The sequence below is a fragment of the Andrographis paniculata genome, unplaced genomic scaffold (genome assembly GCF_009805555.1).
Source record: "Andrographis paniculata isolate CXL003 unplaced genomic scaffold, ASM980555v1 Contig18END, whole genome shotgun sequence".
NCBI classification, from domain to species: Eukaryota; Viridiplantae; Streptophyta; class Magnoliopsida; order Lamiales; family Acanthaceae; genus Andrographis; species Andrographis paniculata.
The window spans coordinates 1,419,515-1,442,909 of NW_026137468.1; the positions used below are offsets into that span (position 1 = coordinate 1,419,515).

Sequence of the window (23,395 nt, forward strand, 5' to 3'; positions counted from 1 at the left end):
AAATAATGCATGATGTGATGTTTTGTGAGAGAAAAAAATATATTTTTTTTGAAAAATGCACGAATAATAAATTTTCAATATTATATATAGTTTTTTACAAAATAAAATTCATCAAAGTATTGAAAATATAAGTAGACTGCCCTAAAATGATATATATATATATATATATATTTGAATTTTTATTAAATAAAATGATATATTTTCAATAATTGAACAGTAAAAAAAATAAAAATAATTATCAATGCAAGAAAACCTTTGTTATAATTATTAGATAAGAGATTTCTTTTTATGATGGGCCGTTAGTTTAGTTCAAAGGCCCAATAAATATCCTCAAAATTTTAATGGCCCAAAGGCCCAATTTCTGGCCAATCCTTTTCATATAAATGATCGTTCTGAGTTCCGATCATCGGAAGGCGTCTCCAACTCCGGCAATTTCTAATCGGAAATATTACAGAGAAATTCTGCCTCAAGATGCTCTCCAGAGTTCTTAGAAACAATGTCTCAGGTTTCAGCACGAATTCCGTCTCTTCGGAGCCTTTCTTCGATCCTCCAAAGGTGAGTTTCCGGCGAATTGGGGTTTTCTCCAGCCAGAGGTGCTTCTGTAAAGCTCGGGGAAGCAAAGGCCTATCCTCACAGGTACGATCGATCTAACATATTTCTATTACGATTTCATCAGCTATTTAAATTTAATTTCTCAGAGTGTTGTGAATTTCTGGATATTATGCAATAGTCAAATGATATTCTACTAGTTTTCTTCTGTCCTCGATTTTAAGCTTATGGATATGCATTAAATCAGTATACTGTATTCAGTCTCTAGTCTGCAGTCTGCACTATGTCGGTTATAGAAAGTAGGGTAAAAATTCTGCAAAAGCATGGCGATTATGTTGGTGGATAGGGCTGCAAATATTGTACGACATGTTTAGAGAATTGTCTTTCGGTTCAGTTGTGGCGTTTGCTTGCTTTGAACGCCAAAATGCAGCTGTAGAATTAATGGAGTAGTCAGTACAATGCTTCACATGGGGTCTGTGCTTGCATCTTCTCTGTGTGTGTGTGTGTGAGAGAGAGAGAGAGAGAGGTGAGGGTTGAGTGAGGAAATTGTTAATGGCGGATGGAAGTAGTATCTGCATTGCAACTATCTCAATCTGGAAATTGGTACAGTGCTGTGCTGCATAGTTTGTGTGTCTTTACATTTGAGTAGCATGAATACCTACCTACCTACCTTCCACCATTATCAAAGAGAAATATTCTCTCACTGCTATAACTATATATCCATTTATTTTTTTACGCTAATTTTACAGATATTAGTATTATATTAGAATGTAATAGGAATAAAATAAAAACGATTAAAATAATCTTATTAGTATGTGATATAAATGTAATGACATTTGTGTAATATATCGTAAATTGTAAGGGTATTTATAATGTTACGTAAATAGTACAGTTACTATAAAAAGAAATAGTACATAAAAATGTTTGGTTTGAGTTTGAAAAATGAGTTTCGGATTTGAGTTTTAATTTAAAAAGTACATCTTACATTTTTACTGTACAAAATCTAGGTGGATAATATTAATTATAATAATTTAAAAATTAGATAATTTGATTAAAAAATGTGTATTTTATTTATTTATTTGACCGTTAGCGATGGAATAAAGTATTGTTAATTATTTTATATTTTAAAAATATTATAGTAGAAAACAGTAATCACATTTTTTAAATATATTATAATATTCGTAAGCTTATTAATGTTATTTAACCATCTATTCATTTTTTTTTAAATTTTGATTTGGCACATAACAAAATATCTACTCCTTTAATCCCAGAGTTGTCTTGTTTTTTTATTTTTGTCCGTTCCAAAACAATTGTTTTGTTTTTTATTTAGTAACCGTGGTCTCCATTTTATAACAAAATTATTCATATTTTTCCAAATTACCATTAATTATTATTCTAACCTACTTTTTAAAATCCTTCAAAAAGTAAGGACATTTTAGTCTTTTATATTCTATTTTATACCAACTTTTAATTAAATACTATTATTCCTTAATTCTCGTGCCAACTCCCAATAAGACACTTCTTCAGGTACAGAGGGAGTATTTTTTTTTTTAGTAATTGTATTTTCTACTGACATTATAAATATCTTTACAACTTAAAATATATTACACAAATATCATACATTTATATCACACGATACTAATAAGATTATTTTAATATTTTTCTACTTTATTCATATCACATCCCAGTATAATTTTAATATTCCTAAAATTTTGTGTAAAAAGTAAACGAATAGATAAATAAAGAAGTATTAAGTAAGCACTTTTAATTACTATTTTTGAAAATAGTACCTTTATTTTAGAACGGTCAAAAATAGAATATAAAACCATTTTTGTGGGATAGATGAACTATTATAATATGTTTGGGACCGAATACTTTTTGTGTTCGCACAAATGTACTCCCTTTGGCAGTTTTGTAATGTATTTGAAAATAATTACTCATTTTGTTTTATATAAATGTTTTTTTTTTATACATTTTAATAATATTTTAAATTTTATAATTTATAATTTTTTAATATTAATAAAATTATTTAATTATATTAATATTATTTATAATTATTTTTTTTATATAATAATTATTTTTATTAATATATATTTTTAATTATTTTTTAATTATACTTACTTAAATTTTCGTAACCACATTAGTATGAACAATTTACCTAACTTGTTGGTTTGTTCCATATATATATATATATATATATATGTATTTCCTAATTATACTTACTTGAAGGGACTGAATATCTAAATTACATATACATACATGTATATACTTGAGTATGTTGTGACAAATTTATTTGTTATTTTATTATGTAAATTGTTGCATTTAACATTTACTTTTATTCTACTAAATATTTATTTTAAATTTAATTTTTATTATTTAACTCAATTTAAAATTTGAAAACACTTTTAAAAAAAATATTTTTAAACACTTCGGTATTCATACATACTTGTTAATATGTTATATTTATTAGATTTAAATCACAAAGCTTCTATAAAAGATAGATTTTATGGTTAATTGTATACCATAATCATATGCTTCTTTACTTAACTTTTAATATTTTAGAAAAAAATATTGTTACTAACAATATAAAATATGGTAGGTCTTCTCATAAATATTACTCCCTCCGTCCAGCTAGAAAATATACATATTTCTATTTTGGAACGTCCAATTATAAAGTAAATATTTCATTAAATACTTTACTTTTTTCCGCAAATACCTTACTTTACATCACATCATTACTTTTACACCAAAAAATAAGGACAAAAATGTCATTACACTACTTTTAACTGACCGAGCGAGTATTTAATAATTTTATGTTTAAAATTCTGTTGTAGTTCAAACAATATTTGACCTTTGAATTTTACTTATTTATATTTGATCCACGAGAAATAGACAGAAATCCACATATACTATCCAAGATGCAATTATAGCAATGGCCCAACCCATTACGGCCCATTTGTCTTCCAAACTAATTTGAGCCGTTGGATAATTAGAGTTTCAAACGTAATTATTTATTTCGTATTTAGATATTCTTCGGCCAGTTTTGGTAATTTACTTTTACGATGGCCTTTTAATTTACTTCCAAAAAAAAAAATCCTTTGGGCTCAAAATTTATGGGCCCATTTGTTTCGGCCCAAATTGATTAATTATTTTTTCTATATGGGCTGATAATTAGGTCTCCAATTTTATTAGCTTAGTTTGTTCGAACATAAATATATTTTTTGTAAAAATGGGATATTTAATTTTAATTTTATTAGTTCGAACGTATCGCTCGTTATTACCTATGCAGTAGTTTGGTACTGAATTCGGATGGCGGTGAGATACGGATAAAAATCGTGATGTCGGCATTTTTATGAGGTCCCGGGAGCGTGACGCAAGATCTATAAACAAATCGCGACCGTTGATTCCGAAAGGTTCAGAAATTTGATCCAACCGTCGTGGCCGCCTGTGGGTATTCAAGGAGGGCCTGAGCGCCAGGAGCTTTCAATCTGTCCTTGTTTCCATACAACGGCGCCGCCAAGAATTTCCAGACTAAACCCTTTAGAAGCGAGTTGTGTAGTGAGTGACTCGAGATCTGCTGGATTTTGGAACTCCGATGCTTCGGTAAGCGCTCTCGGTTTCTAAGAACAATCTCCATTCATTCAATTTTAATTTTTTAATTTGTTCCTCTTCGATGCTCCTTTAATGGCGTCTGCTCTTCAATTCTGGTCTGGGATTTAGTTTTGGGGCCATTTCTTGTGTGGATTGTTTTGGGCTTTTCAATTTACAGTTATCTCATCGCGTTGATTGGTGCGTTTTGTTTGCGATGAAATTGATGGAGGTTTTTTTTTGGAAATGTTTGTGGATAATCTTGGCAGGTTGTAATGAAGGTGTTCGTGTAATTGCTTGATTGTAATTCTTCGTTTGTTTGTTAGTTTGTGTAATGAACAGTTATTTCGATAATTTTAGGTTTGATTTCTTGATTTGGGGATTTTTGGGGGTGAGTTGTGGTTTGGTGTTGGGTAATAATTTGGAAATGATTGATCTGACATTTATTGTGTTGGTGGTGGTGGTTTGGAGAAGATTTTGGATTATCCGACGGGATAAGAAGATTTGAGGGAACGATCGACATTGTTTTGGCTGGTTATTTCGATCTTTTCTTATGATTTTCGTGGGCTTGATTTGAAGTGTCTTGGCAGGTGCATTGTTCGAATGGATGGTGATATGAATACTCGTCGAAATGGCGAAGAGCCGGAGGATGGAGGTACCGAAATTTCTGCAAATGTGTTTACTGTTTTGATCAATGTAGTAATGAAGATTGAAAATTTAATGTTGTCTAGGTGTGCATTCGATTGGGAGTAATGGCGGGAGTTGTGGCGTTGGCGATGACTGTTTTGGAAATAGATCGGCGTGTAAGGAGGCCGAATTGGCGCGAAAAAGAGACGGCATTTATGAGGGTGACGAGGTTCTCCACGTGGATGGGAGTGTGGAGACAAACCAAAACAAGAAAAGGCTGAAACTGGCGCCGCAATCGACTGATTTGGAAACAAATGAGGGATGTTTGGTTGTTTTTACAGCAGTGACGTGTGATTCTCCGATCCCGAGTGAGAAAAGTGCGGCTCCTGGATACGCGGTGTTGTGTTTGGATCAGAAAAAGTGTTCTAATTATGACGTCATCGGCGAAAAGAAAAATGAGATTTGTGATGCTAAAAATGAATCCGAGTCTGCTGCAATCGATAGAATTGAATTCCCGAGAATCTCGTTGGATTCTTGCGAGAATGTCACTCCGGCCCGAGCCGTGGACGTGCGGAAGAAGCTTCTTGTTCTTGACATGAATGGCTTATTGGTCGATATCTGTCCTTACGTACCTTACGATTGTGATTGGGATGTTATAATACACCGGAAAGCAGGTATACTATCGATGTTCTTTACGCAAATTTTCGCCTGTAGCTGCTAACTTGATGTGATTTTTATATTTTTCTTTTCAGTTTATAAGAGGCCGTATTGTGACGATTTTCTCAAGTTCTGCTTCGAGAAGTTTAATGTTGGTGTCTGGACGTCGCGACAAAAGTTCGTATTATTATCTCAATTCATTATGCTAATTCAAGTATTCTACTAATAAATAAGTGATGCATGTTATGAATTTTGCCTTTTGTGTCGATTGAAATCGCGCAGATGGAACAACGATCCGATTCTTGATTTTCTTTTAGGGAGTGATAAGGACAAGCTGCTTTTCTGTTGGGTAAGTCTTTTGTCGCGAATGAAATTGTCGCGTGAAATGTGTCTGATAATGTAAGAACATATTATGTGTTTCTTATTTCACAGGATCAATCGCATTGCACGAACACCGGATTCAACACAATCGAGAAACGGCACAAACCTCTTCTTCTAAAGAAGCTGAAGAAGCTGTGGGACAAATCTGAGCCCGACCTTCCATGGGAGAAAGGAGCTTACGACGAAACGAACACACTCTTGTTGGACGACACTCCTTACAAGGCCCTGTTGAATCCCGTAAGCTTAATATATATATATATATGTACAAATTTTCTAATTCGAGAAACTATTGAATGGCGGGATGATCATGTTCGAACGTTTTCAGCCGTTCACCGCAGTCTTCCCTTACAGCTACAAGTTCACAGATAGAGCAGACAATTCGTTAGGTTCGCTATTCCTTAAATTCCTGTCGATTTTCTTTCGAACATCCCTCTGCGCTATGAAATTTAAGCGATCGAGTCAATATGTTGTTGTTGTTGTAATAACCAGGGCCGGGAGGGGATCTGCGCGTCTACTTGGAAGGTTTGGCTGCTGCGGAAAATGTTCAGGAATATGTGAGGCGAAACCTGTTCGGGCAGAAGGCGATCACGGAAAGAAATCTGTCGTGGGGATACTTCCGGAAGGTGATGGAAGCTGCCGGTTCGAGCACTCCGCCGCGGCAATCCGAGGTTGTCGAGGTCGAGGATGCCTGAATCTCGGACCTCGAATGTCTGCGTGTGTGTATCTGAGTGTATGGGCTTGTAGGAAAACTCATTTTTGTCCTACAGAAGAAGAAGATGAAGAAGAAAGAAGTATAGGAACGAAGAAGTCGCCATGTTTATGTAAGTTGTAATATAAACTCGTGTGAGTTGTGTTGTTTATTGAGGCTTCTCTCTCTATATACATATATAAATTATAATCGAGAATGTGGTTGGGGAATTTTTTATTTTATTTTGTTACTCTATATATATAATGACTTATAGGATGTTGTGTTGAGGTCAAATGGTTGCTTAATATATTATATTATATTGTATCAATGGAATGTTATATATTGTTGATTACAGAGGTGGCAAATCGGGCCGGCTGACCCAATCCGACAGCATATCCTGACCAAACATACATGGCCCGGTTTTTGATGAGTTTGGACACGGCCGAAAGAGAATAATATTGATTTTGATTTGAAATATAAAAAAAATATAAAAATCTAAAATTTATATCTAAACAATGGATTTAATCCAATAATATTATGAAATAAATAATTCTATGTTAATTGTTTGGGCAAAGATAAGTGTTGATTCGTTCAAGTCAGCATAACATTAATTTATATGGTTAACTAGTATTTATTTATTCATACTTCAAGTAAATATATACTTTTAAAATAATAGTCTTGTTTATAGTTTTTGTCCGTCTTAAAATAATAGTTTCATTGTTATAAATAAGCATATCAATATAAAATTATTCTAACATTTTCATTATTATTATACAATTGTCGTTACTTTTTACACTAATATAAAAAAAAAAATCATTTATCCATACCACCGATATAATAAATATCTTGTCCAAGACTATTAACTTTTTATTTTTTAATTTTATTAGTATTTTTTTTGTAATTTTATTAGTATTTTATTTTATTTTTTTTTGTCTGTGTTAGACTGACGATAGAAAGCCCTTCTTATTTCCCACACTCCCATCACAACACCATGGCAACGACGTCGTTTTGCCTCCACAGCCCTTACCGCCTACAATTCCCCCCTCCGGCGAGAAACCGCTCATCCGCCGCCGCCGTCGCGACCAGAAGAAGCTCCGCGATCCTGACTGCGACGTCGTTGATTCTCCTGAACACGGCGTCGTCGGAGGCGTTCGATTTGAGAATGACGGTGCCTGACCAGACGGTGGAGGAAGCCGAATCGTCGATTCCGGAGCACACGGCGAGGCTGCGGGAGGTGGAGGATCTAGTGGCGGCGGAGTCGTGGAAGGAGGCGCAGAAAGAGCTCCGGAAAAGCTCGGCGCTGCTGAAACAGGACATCTACACCATAATCCAGGGGAAGCCGCCGGCGGAGAGGCAGCGGCTGCGGGAGCTCTACTCGCAGGTGTTCAATGGAGTGGCGCGTGTGGACTACGCGGCCAGGGATAAGGATAGGGTTGCCGTGTTGGAAGGATTTCGTAGTGTCTTGCACACTCTTGATCAACTTTTGTCTCTACTCTAAAATTTTATATTTTGAAAGGGAAAAAACATTGCATTTTTTCTGTAGGAGCATATTAGCTGGTGTAAAATTATTTATATACTCCTTCCCTTTCATAAATATATATTTATTTGTTTTATTTTACGAATTTTTAATGTAATATAAATAAAGTAAAAATAACTAAACTAATCTTAGTAGTATTGTTTGATACAAAAGTAATGACATTTGTGTAATATATTGTAAATTATAATTGTATTTGTAATGTTAGGTAGATTGTACAATTACTTAAAAAAAAAATAGATACTTAAACGGACTAAAATGGAAAAATGAATAGTTTGGTATGAGAAGAAGAGAGTCGTGTAATATGGGTGTATTACTGTATACACGAGAATTTAGGTAAAATATAATTAGTAAGTAATTAAAAAGTGTATTATTAAAAATAATTATTGTATAGTAAAAATAATTATAAATTAAGATTAAGATAACTAAATAATTTAATTAAAATTAAAAAAATTCTAAAAATTAAAATTTAAAATGTTATTAAAGTGTATAATTATATATTTTTTTAAAAAAAATGGACAAATTATATAGGACAGACTAAAATAGAAAATAAAAACAAATTATGTGGGACAGAGGGAATAGTTTTTAGTGCATAATTGATCACATCTCCAATTACTTTTTGTAAATTTAATTATTTTGTCACTATTTTTATAAAATTTAAAATTTAAAATAATACTCCATCCTTCATAGATAATATGAGCGTATTACTGTAGATAGTAAGTAATTAAAAAGTGGATTAATAAATATAATTATAATTTAATAAAAATAATTATAGATTAAAATTAAGATAATTAAGATTAAAAAATTTAAATTTTAAAACAGGATTAAAATGTATAATTAATTTTCCGAAAAAAAAAAAAAAACAAATTATGTGGAACAAACGAGACAAATTAAGTGGAACGGAAGAATATTACATTCATCTTCGAATTAATGTTAAAATTTAATATTGACATGTAAAAAGAAAGAAACTCAGGCATTTCACAATGCTCTTCTGCCTTATTTATATAAAAAATTGTATATAAACATATTAATTATTTATTTATTTTTAAATATGGGATGATTAACTAAGAAATTGATTATTTCCTAAACACTCTTATTCCATCAATTTAGCCCAATAAATTTCTACTTTCCACCCAGCCAAGACCATGCGTGGCATGTGACCTGAGGTCAAAGGGGTTCATATCGACCAACTCTACACCACCGCGTCATCTCTTACGGGACCACTCGACCTGTTTTTTAATTCATAACATATTACATCCAAAGCACTATTCAAACTAAAACATCAAAGTTAGAAAACAAAACCAAACCAAACCATTGAAAAACACATTAGAGTGAATTGTATTGTTCGAATACTTGAATTGGTTAAAACCCTAATGAACTGGAATGATGATTGATGCATGTTGTGGAAGAACCAACTAAGACTGAGAAAGACAGCATTGTCAATTCAATTCTCTCTCTCTCTCTCTCTCTATATATATATATATATCTATGTATGTATATTCAGTCTGAGTTCACACCAATCAAACTGAAACAAACTGAACTTGGCTCATCATCATCATCAAGCCCCAAGTTCAGTCATCATCAACAAGCCCACTATCAAAACTACTTACACTACTCAAATTTATGTTCTCTCTCTCTCTCTCTCTCTCTCTAGGAGATTCTGTTAAGTTAATGAAAAGGACAACTCACTGAGGATGATAAACCAGACTTTTGCAACTTTATGTTGTTTAATGGCCTCTCTGTTCTCTATGCTTTCAATTTTCTTGGATCTTGTGTCCTCTTTTTTTCTAGAGAGAGAGAGAGAGAGAGAGATGACAGTTCCATCTATGTATCTATCTATCCACTGCAATGGCAGTTCTATCCATCCACTGCAATATAGCTCATGTTCTTTCACTTTCATCAATCCTTACACATACAATTATAGAAATTCTAATATTCGGTGTGTTCTAAAGAAAATTTCAACATTCTTGTTCAACCATCGATCATCATATCTTAATCTCCATAGATTTCTTATATATATATATATATATGTGGTTCATCACATACATTCAACGTTCAACATGTCAAAAATAGGAATGTATGTATAGAAAACTAATTAGAACTAATCACACCACATGATACATAATTATAACAACATTAATCACTACCATGTGTCGTCAACTTGGGGGGTCCGCTGCCCCGAACTACAAACTTTTTATATTTTTTAATCTTTTTTGTACTTAAAAAAAAAAAAAACTTTCGATTGTATAATAGTAGTGTTGTTGGTATTTGTATTAGATTTACATATAATATTGTGTTGAAATCGATTATGACGACATAATATCTTTACTTTATCCTATGTTGGTTAAAACTAATCAACACAATATTGATTAAATAATAATCAACAGCATCATAACTACATTTGTAATAAATATAGTTCAATACAATATTGCGTCGCAAACTTTTAAAGTTACATTATTGGAGTCTAATCTCGACTAGATTAAAAAGATTAATAGTTATTGTCTAATACTAATTGTTCAAAGCATTCTAAAAAATTTCACTTTCACTAACCATCTTCATGGACTATTAATATAACCTACAACACTTGCTCATTTCTTTGACAACTATACACATATATATACATACAAGTTGTACTATATTCTATAGATGGTCCTTGTAAGAAAAGTGCATGCTTTCTTTTAGGGTTTTATGAGTTTCCTTCAGTTTTCACTTAATTAGGACAATGATTATCAATACAATTAAACATGATTAATGAAGTTCATTAAGTATGCAAGAATTGTACATTGATGATAACCACTTCAAGGACATATAATTAGCTTCTAGTCCATCATCTATCTCTACTAAACTAGCTACTCTTAATTGATTTAATTTTCCCATTATGCACAATACATGTTTTTGAATCTCTAGGGGGTTCAATTATCATCTTTGTTTCATGAAACTAGGGGTCCGGAGTCGACCCTTAATTGTACGCACGAACAATGTTAGTACTCACAAAAAATGTTATGCATGTGCTCATCCAATACACACAATTCCCATATATAAAAGTCGAACCATCGTATTAATTCACTTATATTCAATTTATATAATGATGTGTGCTTCTATCATTAGACAATGAATTAAGCTTTGTGGTTAAGAAATAACCTAACTATAATTGAGTCTTGCCTTTATTATTCTCACATATTTAATATAATCTAGTAGAAACAACTTTGTTTGGTTGTGGTTTAATTTGAAATTGATTTTAAAATGAAGTATCGATTTGAGTACTTACTTAAATAGTTATTTATGTAATATTTTTTTAAAAATATATATTTTTATTGAAAACCGTACAAAATGAATAGTATTGATTTTAATTTGAAATCACAAAAGATCATAAAATGAATTTGACATTAAGAGCCTTCTATGACCACAAAATTCTTAAAAATATCATTAAGAGATCTTCTTATAAATGATCATGAAATTAATTTGATAGTTAACAACTTGGGTTTCACATCATCAATATATGTACCAACAAGAATTGATAATTTAGAATAATACAAACTACTTAGGATGTTTTTGTCTTCTAAATTTGTTTTATGCACTATGTGCAATATAATAAAACATTTTTTCTCCTTTGAAAAATTCTTACAAAACACATCCTTTTCATTTAAAACATTCTAAAACATCCAAATCATTCAGGCACAAATCAACACTCCTTTATAAAACTTCCATATATATATTCGAATTCACGTTAAAGATTTTAAGTTTAATACTCCCTCCGTCCCATAACAAAGTATCCATTTTTCCATTTTAGTCCGTCTCATAACAAAATATCCATTTCATTTTTTTTTAGTAACTGTACTATCTACCTAATATTACAATACCCTTACAATTTACAATATATTACACAAATGTCATTAACTTTATATCACACATACTAAGGTTATTTTAGTCATTTCTACTTTATTCATACTATATTTTAATATAATACTAATATTTCTAATATTACGTGCAAAAAACAAATGAATTTTAGTTTCGGACGGAGGGAGTATCATATATAAGGGGTGTGTTTGTTTGTGAAGATTTCCACTATTCATCTCATTTTTTTCCTCCCAAAAATATCAAATCAAACACATATTTTTTATTTTTTATATTATACGAAAATCAATTTTACATTCAAAACATCACATCAACACCTATTTATATCACATCATACAACTAGTCAAATTCAAAATTTTTACTATTCAAATCCAAACCCCCAAACAAACACACCCAAGGTATATTCTTATTATTTTTCCATTTCCTTTTTAGTGTATGCTAAAAATTAGTTTTGTAACTAACTCGATGTTGATGTTTTAATCATTCTACATCAATGTGACATCACTGAAGCCAACATAGCTTGCTACACCAACATCGAAAAAAAAAAAATAAAAATACAATTCTACCTCGACTAATAATATCAACTCCGGTAATGAGACTCAAAATTTTCCATGCTAGATGACTAAAACAACGATATCGAACTAATTACATTATTAACTTTAAGACTAAATTTATATAAGTAAATATCATACCTAATATAATATATCTAGACAAAAAGAACATATAATTACTTACTGCAATCTAGTTTACTACTTCTAATAATTGATGTAATAGAAATAACAAGAAGTTATAACAAGGTAAAGATAGGAAACAAAGATATAATGCTCATTTAAAATTCCTTCCACAAATTATCCATATACAGCAACTGACATATGTAGCTTTTATCTCATGTTTCACAATCACTCATTCATGATCCAATCAATTATTGACTTCAGATCTGCAAGCAATCTGCTGTAACTTTATGTAGGTCTTACAGCTATGCTAGGATTGAATTTCATCACACATATCCAGTGTACGTGAATTTATATATACACACACTTACAAATTCATATGTTTATTGTAATAGAAAAAGTAAAAAACTAATAGTAAAACTAATTGCTTATATATATCTATATATATATATATATAAAGACGAGAGTTTCTTACTAAATGGTGGCATTGATTTATGTATATATATGCCAATGTCATCTGTAAAAGCTTCAAGAATCGTCTCTTGTGTAAAGATCTTCGATCCAAGACATTTATATAAGCCCTAAAAGAATGCATAAAAAACTTACTGATGGCTTAAATGCTTTTTGCAGCTGTCCTTTTTTGATGATCTTCCAGCATCATCTTCCTGTGGATGGAAACTTCGAGGGTTTAGATTTGGGGGGAAAAATTTCACAGGAGAGCTAATCAGGTTGAGGGTTGTGGGAAGAAGTGGATTTTGTTGGATAGGTTGCAAGGGATTGATTTGTCTGAGGTCATTGTTGATTGCAGAAGGGAATGAAGGGATAAGGGATGGCGGCGGCATATTGGTAGTCGCCGGAGGGCAGAAGAAAGGCGGTGGATTAAAAGAAGGAAGAAACGAGGACGGCGCCAAAAGATTGTGGGAGTGATGATCATGATCACTTTGATTTGGGAAAGTACCAAATTGGGAAATGGACATGTTTGGATGATCTAAATGGAAGTAAGGATTGTTGTAAGGGATGTTTGGGAAAGAAGATTGATTGGGTAATGGGAAAAGGTTTTGTGCTGAGATTTGAGCCATAAATCCTCCAAAACTTTCTTGATTATGAGGTGCAATCCACTTGTCTTTCCCTTCTACATTTTCATTCATTTTGATCCCATCTTTTGGTGGACTTAATCCGAAGTCTTTCGAGCAAAATAAGGGGTGGTTTGAAGTTAGGAAATGGGGTTGTGTGTTGGATGGTAATTGAGGGGTAGGGACTAATGGTTGGTGTGTTAAATGAGGGAATACAGGTAGCATAGGAAGAGGGGGGAGCTTATCGATATCATTCTTTGTAGCATCCAGCAACCAATCCACAACTTTGCTTGGCTGATTGACTCCAAGCTTGTCTTGAAGATCATAGAGCTGAATTGCAGTAGGTACTGATAATCGGATTCGCCGGTCTCTCAATCCCCTCACCGTGCATACTTTGCTGTGCCGGTCTTTCCCTCCAAAAGAGCGCGACACCCTGACAATTCTTGGATTTTTGTGGACTGACCATCTTCTTGAAGAGGATGGGATCTTGGGCACTAAGAAGTTAGTGATGTAGTTTGGATCATCTTCTTTCTTTGCTTCGAAATCGGTTTCTGTTGGATTCATGGTCAAGGTTATATTGTATTCTTTTGTGGCCTGCAATATTAGGAGATGTAAAGATGAATGGATCAACAAAATACAGACATCCCATTGAAAGATAAGAACAAAAAAAAAACAAACCAAATCTGCAATAAACCTTTTTTAAAGTACACAAAACTAAGTCTAATTAGAAAATAAGGGCATAGATCTCTCTATACTGTAGATCCAAGAAGTTAATTCCAATTTTGATGACTCCATTTCTTTAAGAGAAAATTTGCTCATTTGATCAAAGAAAAGATTAGGTTTTGGGAAATGCAACTGGTAATGTTTCTATGTTATTACACTATTTTCAGAACTTCTACACACACACACAGAGATTAAACAAATCTTGTAGCTTTTCAAAACAATTGAATCAAAAATTTCAGAAAATAGTAGAGCTCAACAAATCTGGAAGAGGTGGGAAAATATTAGAGTGTGAAAAGATTGAAAAACATACTCACAATTCCACATCACTGTTTCATCGATCTTGCCCCCTAATCGATCTTCGATTTCCTTGACTAGCCGACAGAAATGGATATGGGTTTGAATCACTGCCCTAAGCTCATTCTTGCATCAAATGAAGTGATGGGAAAGAAGAAACTTCATCTTCTTGCCTTTTCAATATCTTGAGCTTATAATTGGAGTTGAGTTTTGTCAAGTGCAAGTGATGGAATATTACAAAACCCACTTCAGAAAAAAGGCAAGAGTAAAGAAGAAAAGATATGGGGGCATCTGCAACCAAGTGGGAACTAATCCAAACAACACATAAATTTGATTTCACCAAGGATATAGTATCATATATATATATATATATATATCTTAGGGAATTGCAATTTGGGCGAGGTTGATGACTCAAGAATGTACTTAATGTCGATTTATAGTTTGTTAACAAAGCAGTACTTAGGATTGACTTTTTAATCCATGGGACCATCCAAACTATAAAAATGTGGGTAAATGGTTAGTAGTTAGTTTCTAACTATAGACACATAGCCGTAATTATCGACAAAGCCAAGCCTCCCAGCCTTTAAGATTTCAACGAATATCATATCTTTTTAATGTGGAGCAACTTATTTTTCATATTAGCTGCATATGAGTACTTCCTATTAATGTTTTAAAGTGTTCGAATGCAAGTTAACCAATATGAGCATGGCAAAAGAAAACCTTAAATAGAGGCAACAAGTGCAATACTAATTGATGAATCTACACTTTTTAGACATAAAAGAACAAAATATTCAGGATTATTTTTTGATAACTTAAATATATATATAGTCTTGCCTTAATGTTTTTTCTTTTCGTGTCCTTATTCAAAATTGAACAAAATTCGCATAGTTCATCCAAAGCAATTTAATGTTTTTCTACCATTTGAAGTCGTTTAAGGCCTTAAAATGATGTTATTCTATATTTCGGTATTATTTTAAGTTTAAGGTTTATGAACATACAAATATTTAGTTGTTTTTCTTTGTATTCACTTCCCATTTTTATTAAAAATTTATGTTCGATCTTGTTCGACAGTTTTTCTTCTTTTTTTTTTTTTTTTTTTTCCGACTATCTCAGCTCCTGCAATCGGCATCATATATGGTCTATAATTCAAACTATGAGTTTATGTGGTGTATGATTTTTGGGAAGTTCCAGACGTGGATGAATAATGAGTTTATTATCAATTAGGTATCTAGGAAGAGTAGATGAGGGACCAATTAAGGGCCTTCTTTAAAGCTCCTGCTTAGCATTCAGAGGACCACAAAGCAATTTTCAGTGAGATTTGCATCAAACTTCTGTACCCTACACAGTTTTGGTTCCCTCTTTTCATTAAATAAAATTTTCATTTTATAAATATATGTATATATATATATAATTAGGATATGTGGTTTATGTACATTATTGAGTCATTTGTGCAACAAATTAAATTGGAGGATGATAATATCTATTAGAAACCCTAATGAGCTGATCAGAACATGACAAGTTTTTTTGTAGCTGGATGCAGAAGACATTAATGAAAAAGTGTAAAAAGACAAATAGGCAACATTATAATTTCAAGCCAATTTATTAAATTTGTGTGAAGGAATAATATATAAATGCATAACATAGCCTTCTATTTAATTAATTCAAATTAGTCAGCCATATGTATTACTGTATTATTTTTAGGGTTTCTTTCATTACTTATATAGGATTTGATGTATTGACATATATTTGTCTACTTGGATCAATAATAATATGTATTTATGTGGACAGTTATCGTGTACTGTTAGTTTATGTATCAAATTTGTATCGTATTATTATAAATCATATATTGTCTTTTGTTATATCATGTTGTCGACATTGTGCTAAATTATAAACTAAATAGGTAATTGCTGCCATTCCACGTACACAAAATTGCTTCTTTGCTGAGGCAACTATCTATATGAGGAAAAGAAAATATTCTTACATTCCAATACAAGGCATCACTTCAATTGACATACCTTAATTATCACATTCTTTGGTAAGATATATAAATTGAAAGATATATAACTAGGACATTTGTGTAGGTGTATGAACTATGAATGTTGGGGATAAACTCAAGTCCTGAGAGGTCCCAATAGATCGAATACAGAAATTTTGATAGACAGAGACAATAAATGCATATATATAATGGAGGATGGAAGTAGCAGACAAATCTGCTGTTTCTGCACCCATATATTGCCACTGTAATTATTTATTGTTTGCCTTTAACTGATAGTTCATGTCGATGAGCCTGCACTGCTTCTTGCACTTCTATTGGACCTCTTAACACATTTCTCAACACTCCCTCTCTGTGTGTTTTGATGTATTCTATATATGTTGTGGAAGATCTTTTACACAACTTGTAATATAAGATCATTGCACCCCAGTTTGTCTTTCTTCTTGATATATATATATATATATTGATCAAAATAATGTTGGTTGTTCTTGGTAAGAATAAAAAAATCAATTTATAGTAACGAACAAACTACAAGAAAATAAAAGTATATATATATATGGAACTTACACAATTTGTTAATTTAGTTCGATCAAAACCATGATATGAATAGATTCATGCACAATCATATCTATCATAAATTCGATCTCATAATAAATCAAAATTTTCAATATGTGAGCAACCTCTCATCAAAGAAATGTAATAATTAAATAAATTGAAACTTAAAAGTGGACTTGTTTTAATTGGTGATGTATTTATATTGATTGAAATCAAATGTTCATTTTTCACTTAGGAATGGATAAGTGAGGAGTGATGAGTATATATTAAGATAAATTCCAATTTAGGGTTTTTTTTTTTCTTCCCCCCATTTATAGTTATAAAGAACATATGTAAACTAGTGCAATTTCACCAACCAAAATGAATGAAAAATAGAGGTTTGATTATATATAACATCAGTTGATTCATCATAGTAAGTGTTATGGGCCTCACACATTATTGTCTTCATTCAGCTGAATCATTGTGTAGTTGGAAGCTCGATTTTAAATAAAATTAATAAGTTACTATAATTAACAACACACCCTATACATGCAGCGGGATATAAACGAATTTTTTTTGCTTCAATTATGTTAGATGATGTAAATGAATGCATTACTAAAAATTTAATTTATTAGGAATGCACTGTCGTTTATTTATATTTTCGTAAGACTTGATGAGCAATTGGAGTCTCATAATCTGACATCCTTAGCTTATTCTTAATGTTCTCTTGTGTATCATGTCATTGCATTGACTGAATTGTTGTTCATTTTTATCATTCTATACCTATATTCGACCTATACCGACAAAATTCTAATCCTAATCATAAACTTCAAGTTTCATACCATCTGTAGTAGAGATTCTAGAATATTTTAAGCTATAGATCGCGCAAATTGTTTGGATCCCTATTCACGACGTTTGAATTAATCTTACATTGCCGAGTGAAACAACAAAATACTAAATACTAATCCTCATCTGAGTTCCATCCATGATCCTATCATCTCTTGTCTAACTACGAATCCTCTAATCATTTTCTATGAATCAAGAGGCGACACCACAATCATTTTCCAAAAGGTTCAAGAAACAAGCACTATGGAAAAGGGATTCTATCCAATATTTTCTAGATCAAGAACCCAAAGATTCAAGACTGTAAGAAGCCATGACAGATCTCAATAATCCTCACTCCAACACAAAGTTAAAAGACACGACAATCAACATAGGGTCATTTAAAACCCAACAATGTATCCAACATAATTCCAATAATGTCAGCAAATAATTGAAAAAAAATAAATAAATAACAATCGAAGAAAACTGCAAATGCAATCTTGCAATCTCAAGAACACAACACCCACATTTCAAGAATTTACATCCATTCTGCAGTCTATATATATATATATATATTATAGAATTGGTAATGAAGTTTTATTTCGATCCCTGAAGAGTGGAAATAAGATTAGACACAGCGAAAGCGGCGGAGCCGCCGACAATAGAAACGGCGGCGACGGCAACCTGGAGGCCTATTTCCCAGGGGTAGTCTTCCGGGACCAAGAAGACGCAAGCAGGTCCCAGGACCAGGAGGAACAGGCTGAGCCCTAGAAGACTCGACGGCGTTCCGGTGTCGGTCGCCGCCGACAGAACCCCAAACTCCTCCGCCTTGGAGAGGAGGCCGAGCTTCTCTATACTCGACAGCGACAGCCCGGCCTTCTCCGCCGCCGACAGCAGGCCGGCCTTCTCCGCCTTGCTGAGGAGGCGCAGCTGCTCCACCCGCGTTAGCAGCTTCACCGGCGGCCCGGACGCCGTGTAGCCCACGCGAGAGAGCTCGCCGAGAGGGAAGACCGTCGAGCTCTGAATTGCAGAAAAATTGATTTGAGAAAGAGAGAGTAACGAATTAATTAGGGCTTTGAGAAATTGAATTGAATCGAATCGAATTGAATAGTACCTTTTTGGAAGAGACGGTTTTGGTTGGAGTCGGTTTGTCAGCCATTGATCGAATTAGAAGCAGCGAAGAGGCTCCGGCTGCGACTGCCATGGCTATCGGTGGTGGCGAATTCCGACGATCCAATAAAGACGACTCCCTTATGCTCCTGGCTTATCGATTTGAGTGGACTATGTTCTTTCTCGCGGATTGATTTTTTTTTTTTTTTTTAAATCTCACCGAATTCACATGTGAAAAATCCTCATATTTAACGGTGTTAAATGTTTCATATTTAACGGTGCTTTTTTGACTTAAATACGTCAAACTATAAACTCTGCGTTTAACCTACGCATCGACCTGTTCAAATTTAATCTCAATTTTTAACTTCAAATAATAGTAAATATATTTTTAAAATAGTTATTTTAAGAGTTTATTTTATTTTATTTTTTTAGATTAAATATAAATAAAATAAATATATTTATAATTTTAGGGATTTAAAAATTGAAATTCTACATTTTATTATTTGCAGTTTGAACGCATTTATGTCAAGTACTGTTAAATAAAAACCATCGATAGAATTAGACGTAGAATTTATATAACAACAAAAGAATTTAAAACAATTTTAAAAATATAAAAAATTTGACGCAATTTCATAAAATTAGGTAGATTTGGTGTAATTTAGCTTTTTTAATTATTAGTATTTATGACGTGGCACAATGTGATTGGTGACTTTTTAATGTATTCAATCTACCATTTTCATTACTAATGGTTTCTCTAAATTGAAACTTGTCGGATTTAGTTTGCAGGCTATTAAAGGTAGCGAACTTGGAGAGAGTCGTTCCCCAGTTCCGCTTGCTCGTCTTGTATTTTCCTCGCTGACTCCCTCAATCCTAAGGTTGGTCTATGCAGTTCAATCGTTTCGAGCGTCATGATATTTCCCAAATCGCACGGGATTTCAAGCTTTCCGCAATCTCGAATAACCAAATGCTCGAGTCGCGGATAATGCGTCGCATCGGCCTCCCATTTCATCAAATCGAGATTTTCTAACACCAAAAGCCGCAGCTCGACGAATTCCCCTTCTGACGGCTCCCAAGCCAAATGTCGAAAGATGCATCCCCGCAGTTTCAGAATCTGTAAATTGTGCAACGCCCCGACTTTTCCCATCCACTTGGGAGGAATCCGGAGGTTCCTCAACGACAACTTTTTGAGCCACGGCGCGAGAATTAAGAAACATAACAGAGTCGAGTACTCGTCTTTCGGATACGTCGATAAGCTTCTGCATTTGAGCACTTCGAGCTTATCCATCCGCGACAAATCGATACACACGGAAAGCGACATCTCCTCGTGCTCGAAAATGCCCAAAGTCTTCAGGTTCGGCGTCGCTTCAAGAATCTTCGGAAATTGATTGTCTACGGCGACGTACGACAGCGTTTGTAGATTTTCTTGAACGGCTAACTTCTCCCACTCCCCGTCGCGAACATGATAAAGCGGATATATCCCCTTATATCGAACGTGTCTTAAAAACTCCGGCATCTCAAAAAGTATTTCTTCGACAGTCGCGCCAAAGTATTGCTCTTGACTAAAGATTAGCGTCTGTAAATTACACAGGGCGGATATCGAAGAAGGTAGTTTCGAATCTAACTGAAATCTCGCCGCGATGTACCTCAAATTGACGAGCTGCTCGACTGATTCCGGCAGGTCGACGAGCTTTAGTGCCAATATGTCGAGCACTTTTAGCAATCGCATTCGAAACACATAAAGATGCGGCTGATCAGGATCGACGAAATAGGAACAATTCAGCGAATTCAACAGAAATGTATGCGTAACACTCGCTAAGTCCACGGATTCATGAAAACATGCCTCGCGATTACAGCCGCGAACGCTCAGACGGCGCAGCTGCGCAGCGTCACTCGGAATAAATCCTCGGATCGACTTTCCCACGACGAACACAAACTTCTCTTCCTCGGCTTTTCGAAGACACAAATCCCTTAGTAAATCGTGCATTATGTATGTTTTCACATTCCTCTTCGCCTCGATCTTACAAACTAACAACAAATTCCGTTCGACGAGCTCCTTTAAATACACCTCGGCCGCGTCCTCCAAACTTTTCCCGGAAATTGGCTTCAGAAACCCCTCGGCGACCCACAAATTGACTAGCTTCGAGGATTGAATCTCATGATCTTCCGGAAAAGTGCTCATGTAAAGAAAACACGGCCGTAGATAATCGGGCAAGTGATTGTAGCTGAGGGATAAAATGTTCGAGAATTGGGCGTCGCTATTAGCCATAGTCGAGCAGACGTCGTCGGCGACTCGTCTCCACGACTCTATCGTTCGATCGGCGCGCGCGAGCACGCCACCAACGACGTGGATTGCGAGAGGAAGTCCTCGACATCCTTTGGCAATTTTTCGACCAATGTTGATCAATGGTTTTTCCACAAACACTTTCCGGCAAAAAAGGTTCCAACTTTCGGACTCGTTTAGGAACTTCATGTGGTGTTGCTCGTCGTTTCCGGCAACAAAATTCGCCACGCTACGCTCCCGTGTCGTGACGACGATTCGACTCCCCGTTGCCTCGTCGGGAAATATTGTTTTGATTTCGTCCCAAACCTTAGGGCTCCAAACATCGTCCAAAACAATTAGGAATCGTCTTCCCCATAGATTCTGATACAATCGAACGATCAATTCACTGTCATCCTTTTTAATGATTTCATCGGTTAATTTTTCAGGAGAAACTTGCTTTATAAGGCTGAGAAGAATCTCTCTAACATTGAAGGTTTGAGAAATTGTGACCCAACCTCGAATGTCGAAATGTGGAGTAAGAACAGGATCATCGTACAGTGTTCGAGCAAGAGTGGTCTTACCAATCCCTCCCATGCCGACAATGGGGAGAATTTCGAGCTTCGAATCAGGATCCTGGCCGAGCAGGCGATGTTTGAGCTGAATCAAATCGTCGGCCAAGCCGAGAACAATCTGGTCGGGATTTAGATCTGAGAATTGTGAGGTTGAGACAATCTGCGACGACTCTGTCGTCGAATCGATCCTTCTTCTTACCTGTGTCTGATGACTCTCATCCATTAATTTGACTATATCTTCGAGGATACGCTCGAATTGAATGTCGTTGATGACTCGGAGCAGATCTGGGAAGGGGATCATGACTCGCTGGCCTTTGATTCGCGGAATCGTGAGTTTATCCGCCAAGTGTGAAGAAATGATGGCTTCGGCGTGACAGGCGGCGTCTCTGATTCGAGACTCCAAGGTTGTTCGAGCTTGGGGAGGGGTTATGGAGGAGGAAGAGTGTTGGAAGAAGTCTCTGAGGAAATAGGACTTGGTGAGGAGGGATTGGAAGTCGGAGGTTTGGCTGGGGTCGAGAAACCAGGGGCGGCGAGAGTGGTGGTCGGGGAGAAGAAGCTGGTGGAGGATTTGAGCTAGGGATTCGAGGTTGTAAGCCATTGGAGCTGGAGGAAGGAGCTCCCAGGGTTGTCTGTTTTAGACAGACTAATTAGTGTAGTGTACAAACGTCGTCGTTTTATTGGTCCTATGGAAAAAGGTTTCTCGCTCACGCGCATTTTGTTGTCTACCGACATACGATACAGTCTTACAAATGTATGTACGTGTGGGTATTTGTACTGGCGACGAATACGAGCTGATCCATTTGTCATATATAATTCACTTCGTACCTAATTTATAAAATATTAAAGTCAGTTGGGATTTACGCCCTTTCGGGTAGATTTTCACGTTATAATAATAATAAAAAAAAAATAATAGTATACACTTAGATTGCATTAACAAAATATGATTATTTGAGGTTGACTCGAACTTGTTAATAGTACAAATAAATTCAAATTTGTTTATGAAACTTTTGAGTAAAATAGTAATTTAAGTTTAGCTCGTATCGAGTTTAAATTCTACTTGAATTTTATAAATGTTATGTATATTTTGTAATATATAAACTAAATATATTTAATTTTACTTATAATTTATTATAATGAAATATTTAAATTTTACTAATAAATATAACTTTTGATGTAAGAAATTATATATATTATTGATTCGATTCCATTTAATTTGTCTATTATAAATTTTTTGAAAATATAATTATACATTTTAATCTTATTTTAAAATTCATAATTTATAATTTTTTATTTCAATTAAATTATTTAATCAATTTAATTTCTAATTATTTTTTTATATTATAATTATTTTTACTAATACACTTATTAATTACTTACGATTACATAATATCTAAAATTCAGTGACGAAGTGGACAAATTAATTGGAATAAAAAAAAAATATTAATATATAAAATAATATGAATA

At 33.8% G+C, this 23,395-nt stretch overlaps 5 protein-coding genes across 6 annotated transcripts; 2 read left to right on the forward strand and 3 right to left on the reverse strand.

The window, feature by feature from the left end:
* The first annotated feature begins 471 nt into the window (after positions 1-471).
* Positions 472-6,777, forward strand: LOC127239307 (uncharacterized). Its single transcript, XM_051257399.1, has 9 exons — positions 472-636; positions 3,928-4,152; positions 4,717-4,792; positions 4,869-5,438; positions 5,517-5,598; positions 5,704-5,770; positions 5,854-6,039; positions 6,128-6,188; positions 6,292-6,777. The coding sequence occupies exons 1-9, from the start codon at positions 472-474 to the stop codon at positions 6,492-6,494; spliced, it is 1,635 nt and encodes a 544-aa protein (XP_051113356.1). The 3' UTR covers positions 6,495-6,777.
* Positions 6,778-7,419: 642 nt separating this feature from the next.
* On the forward strand, positions 7,420-8,103 carry LOC127240691 (psbQ-like protein 3, chloroplastic). Its single transcript, XM_051259504.1, has one exon. It carries the CDS (start codon positions 7,482-7,484, stop codon positions 7,986-7,988), a length of 507 nt encoding a protein of 168 aa, XP_051115461.1. The 5' UTR covers positions 7,420-7,481; the 3' UTR covers positions 7,989-8,103.
* A 4,604-nt stretch (positions 8,104-12,707) lies between these two features.
* On the reverse strand, positions 12,708-15,019 carry LOC127240658 (transcription factor TCP5-like). Of its 2 annotated transcripts, none has more exons than XM_051259459.1 (2): positions 14,661-15,019; positions 12,708-14,217 (listed from the first exon to the last, which is right to left on the reverse strand). In XM_051259459.1, exon 2 carries the CDS (start codon positions 14,185-14,187, stop codon positions 13,153-13,155), a length of 1,035 nt encoding a protein of 344 aa, XP_051115416.1. In that variant the 5' UTR covers positions 14,188-14,217; positions 14,661-15,019; the 3' UTR covers positions 12,708-13,152. The 2 variants fall into 2 exon arrangements, with proteins under 2 accessions (XP_051115416.1, XP_051115425.1); XM_051259468.1 differs by having other exon boundaries at positions 14,657-15,019.
* A 3,421-nt stretch (positions 15,020-18,440) lies between these two features.
* LOC127266231 (uncharacterized) lies at positions 18,441-19,301 on the reverse strand. Its single transcript, XM_051296406.1, has 2 exons — positions 19,104-19,301; positions 18,441-19,009 (listed from the first exon to the last, which is right to left on the reverse strand). The coding sequence occupies exons 1-2, from the start codon at positions 19,191-19,193 to the stop codon at positions 18,587-18,589; spliced, it is 513 nt and encodes a 170-aa protein (XP_051152363.1). The 5' UTR covers positions 19,194-19,301; the 3' UTR covers positions 18,441-18,586.
* A 353-nt stretch (positions 19,302-19,654) lies between these two features.
* LOC127240143 (putative late blight resistance protein homolog R1B-8) lies at positions 19,655-22,732 on the reverse strand. Its single transcript, XM_051258640.1, has one exon. It carries the CDS (start codon positions 22,527-22,529, stop codon positions 19,890-19,892), a length of 2,640 nt encoding a protein of 879 aa, XP_051114597.1. The 5' UTR covers positions 22,530-22,732; the 3' UTR covers positions 19,655-19,889.
* Between the last annotated feature and the right edge of the window lie 663 nt (positions 22,733-23,395).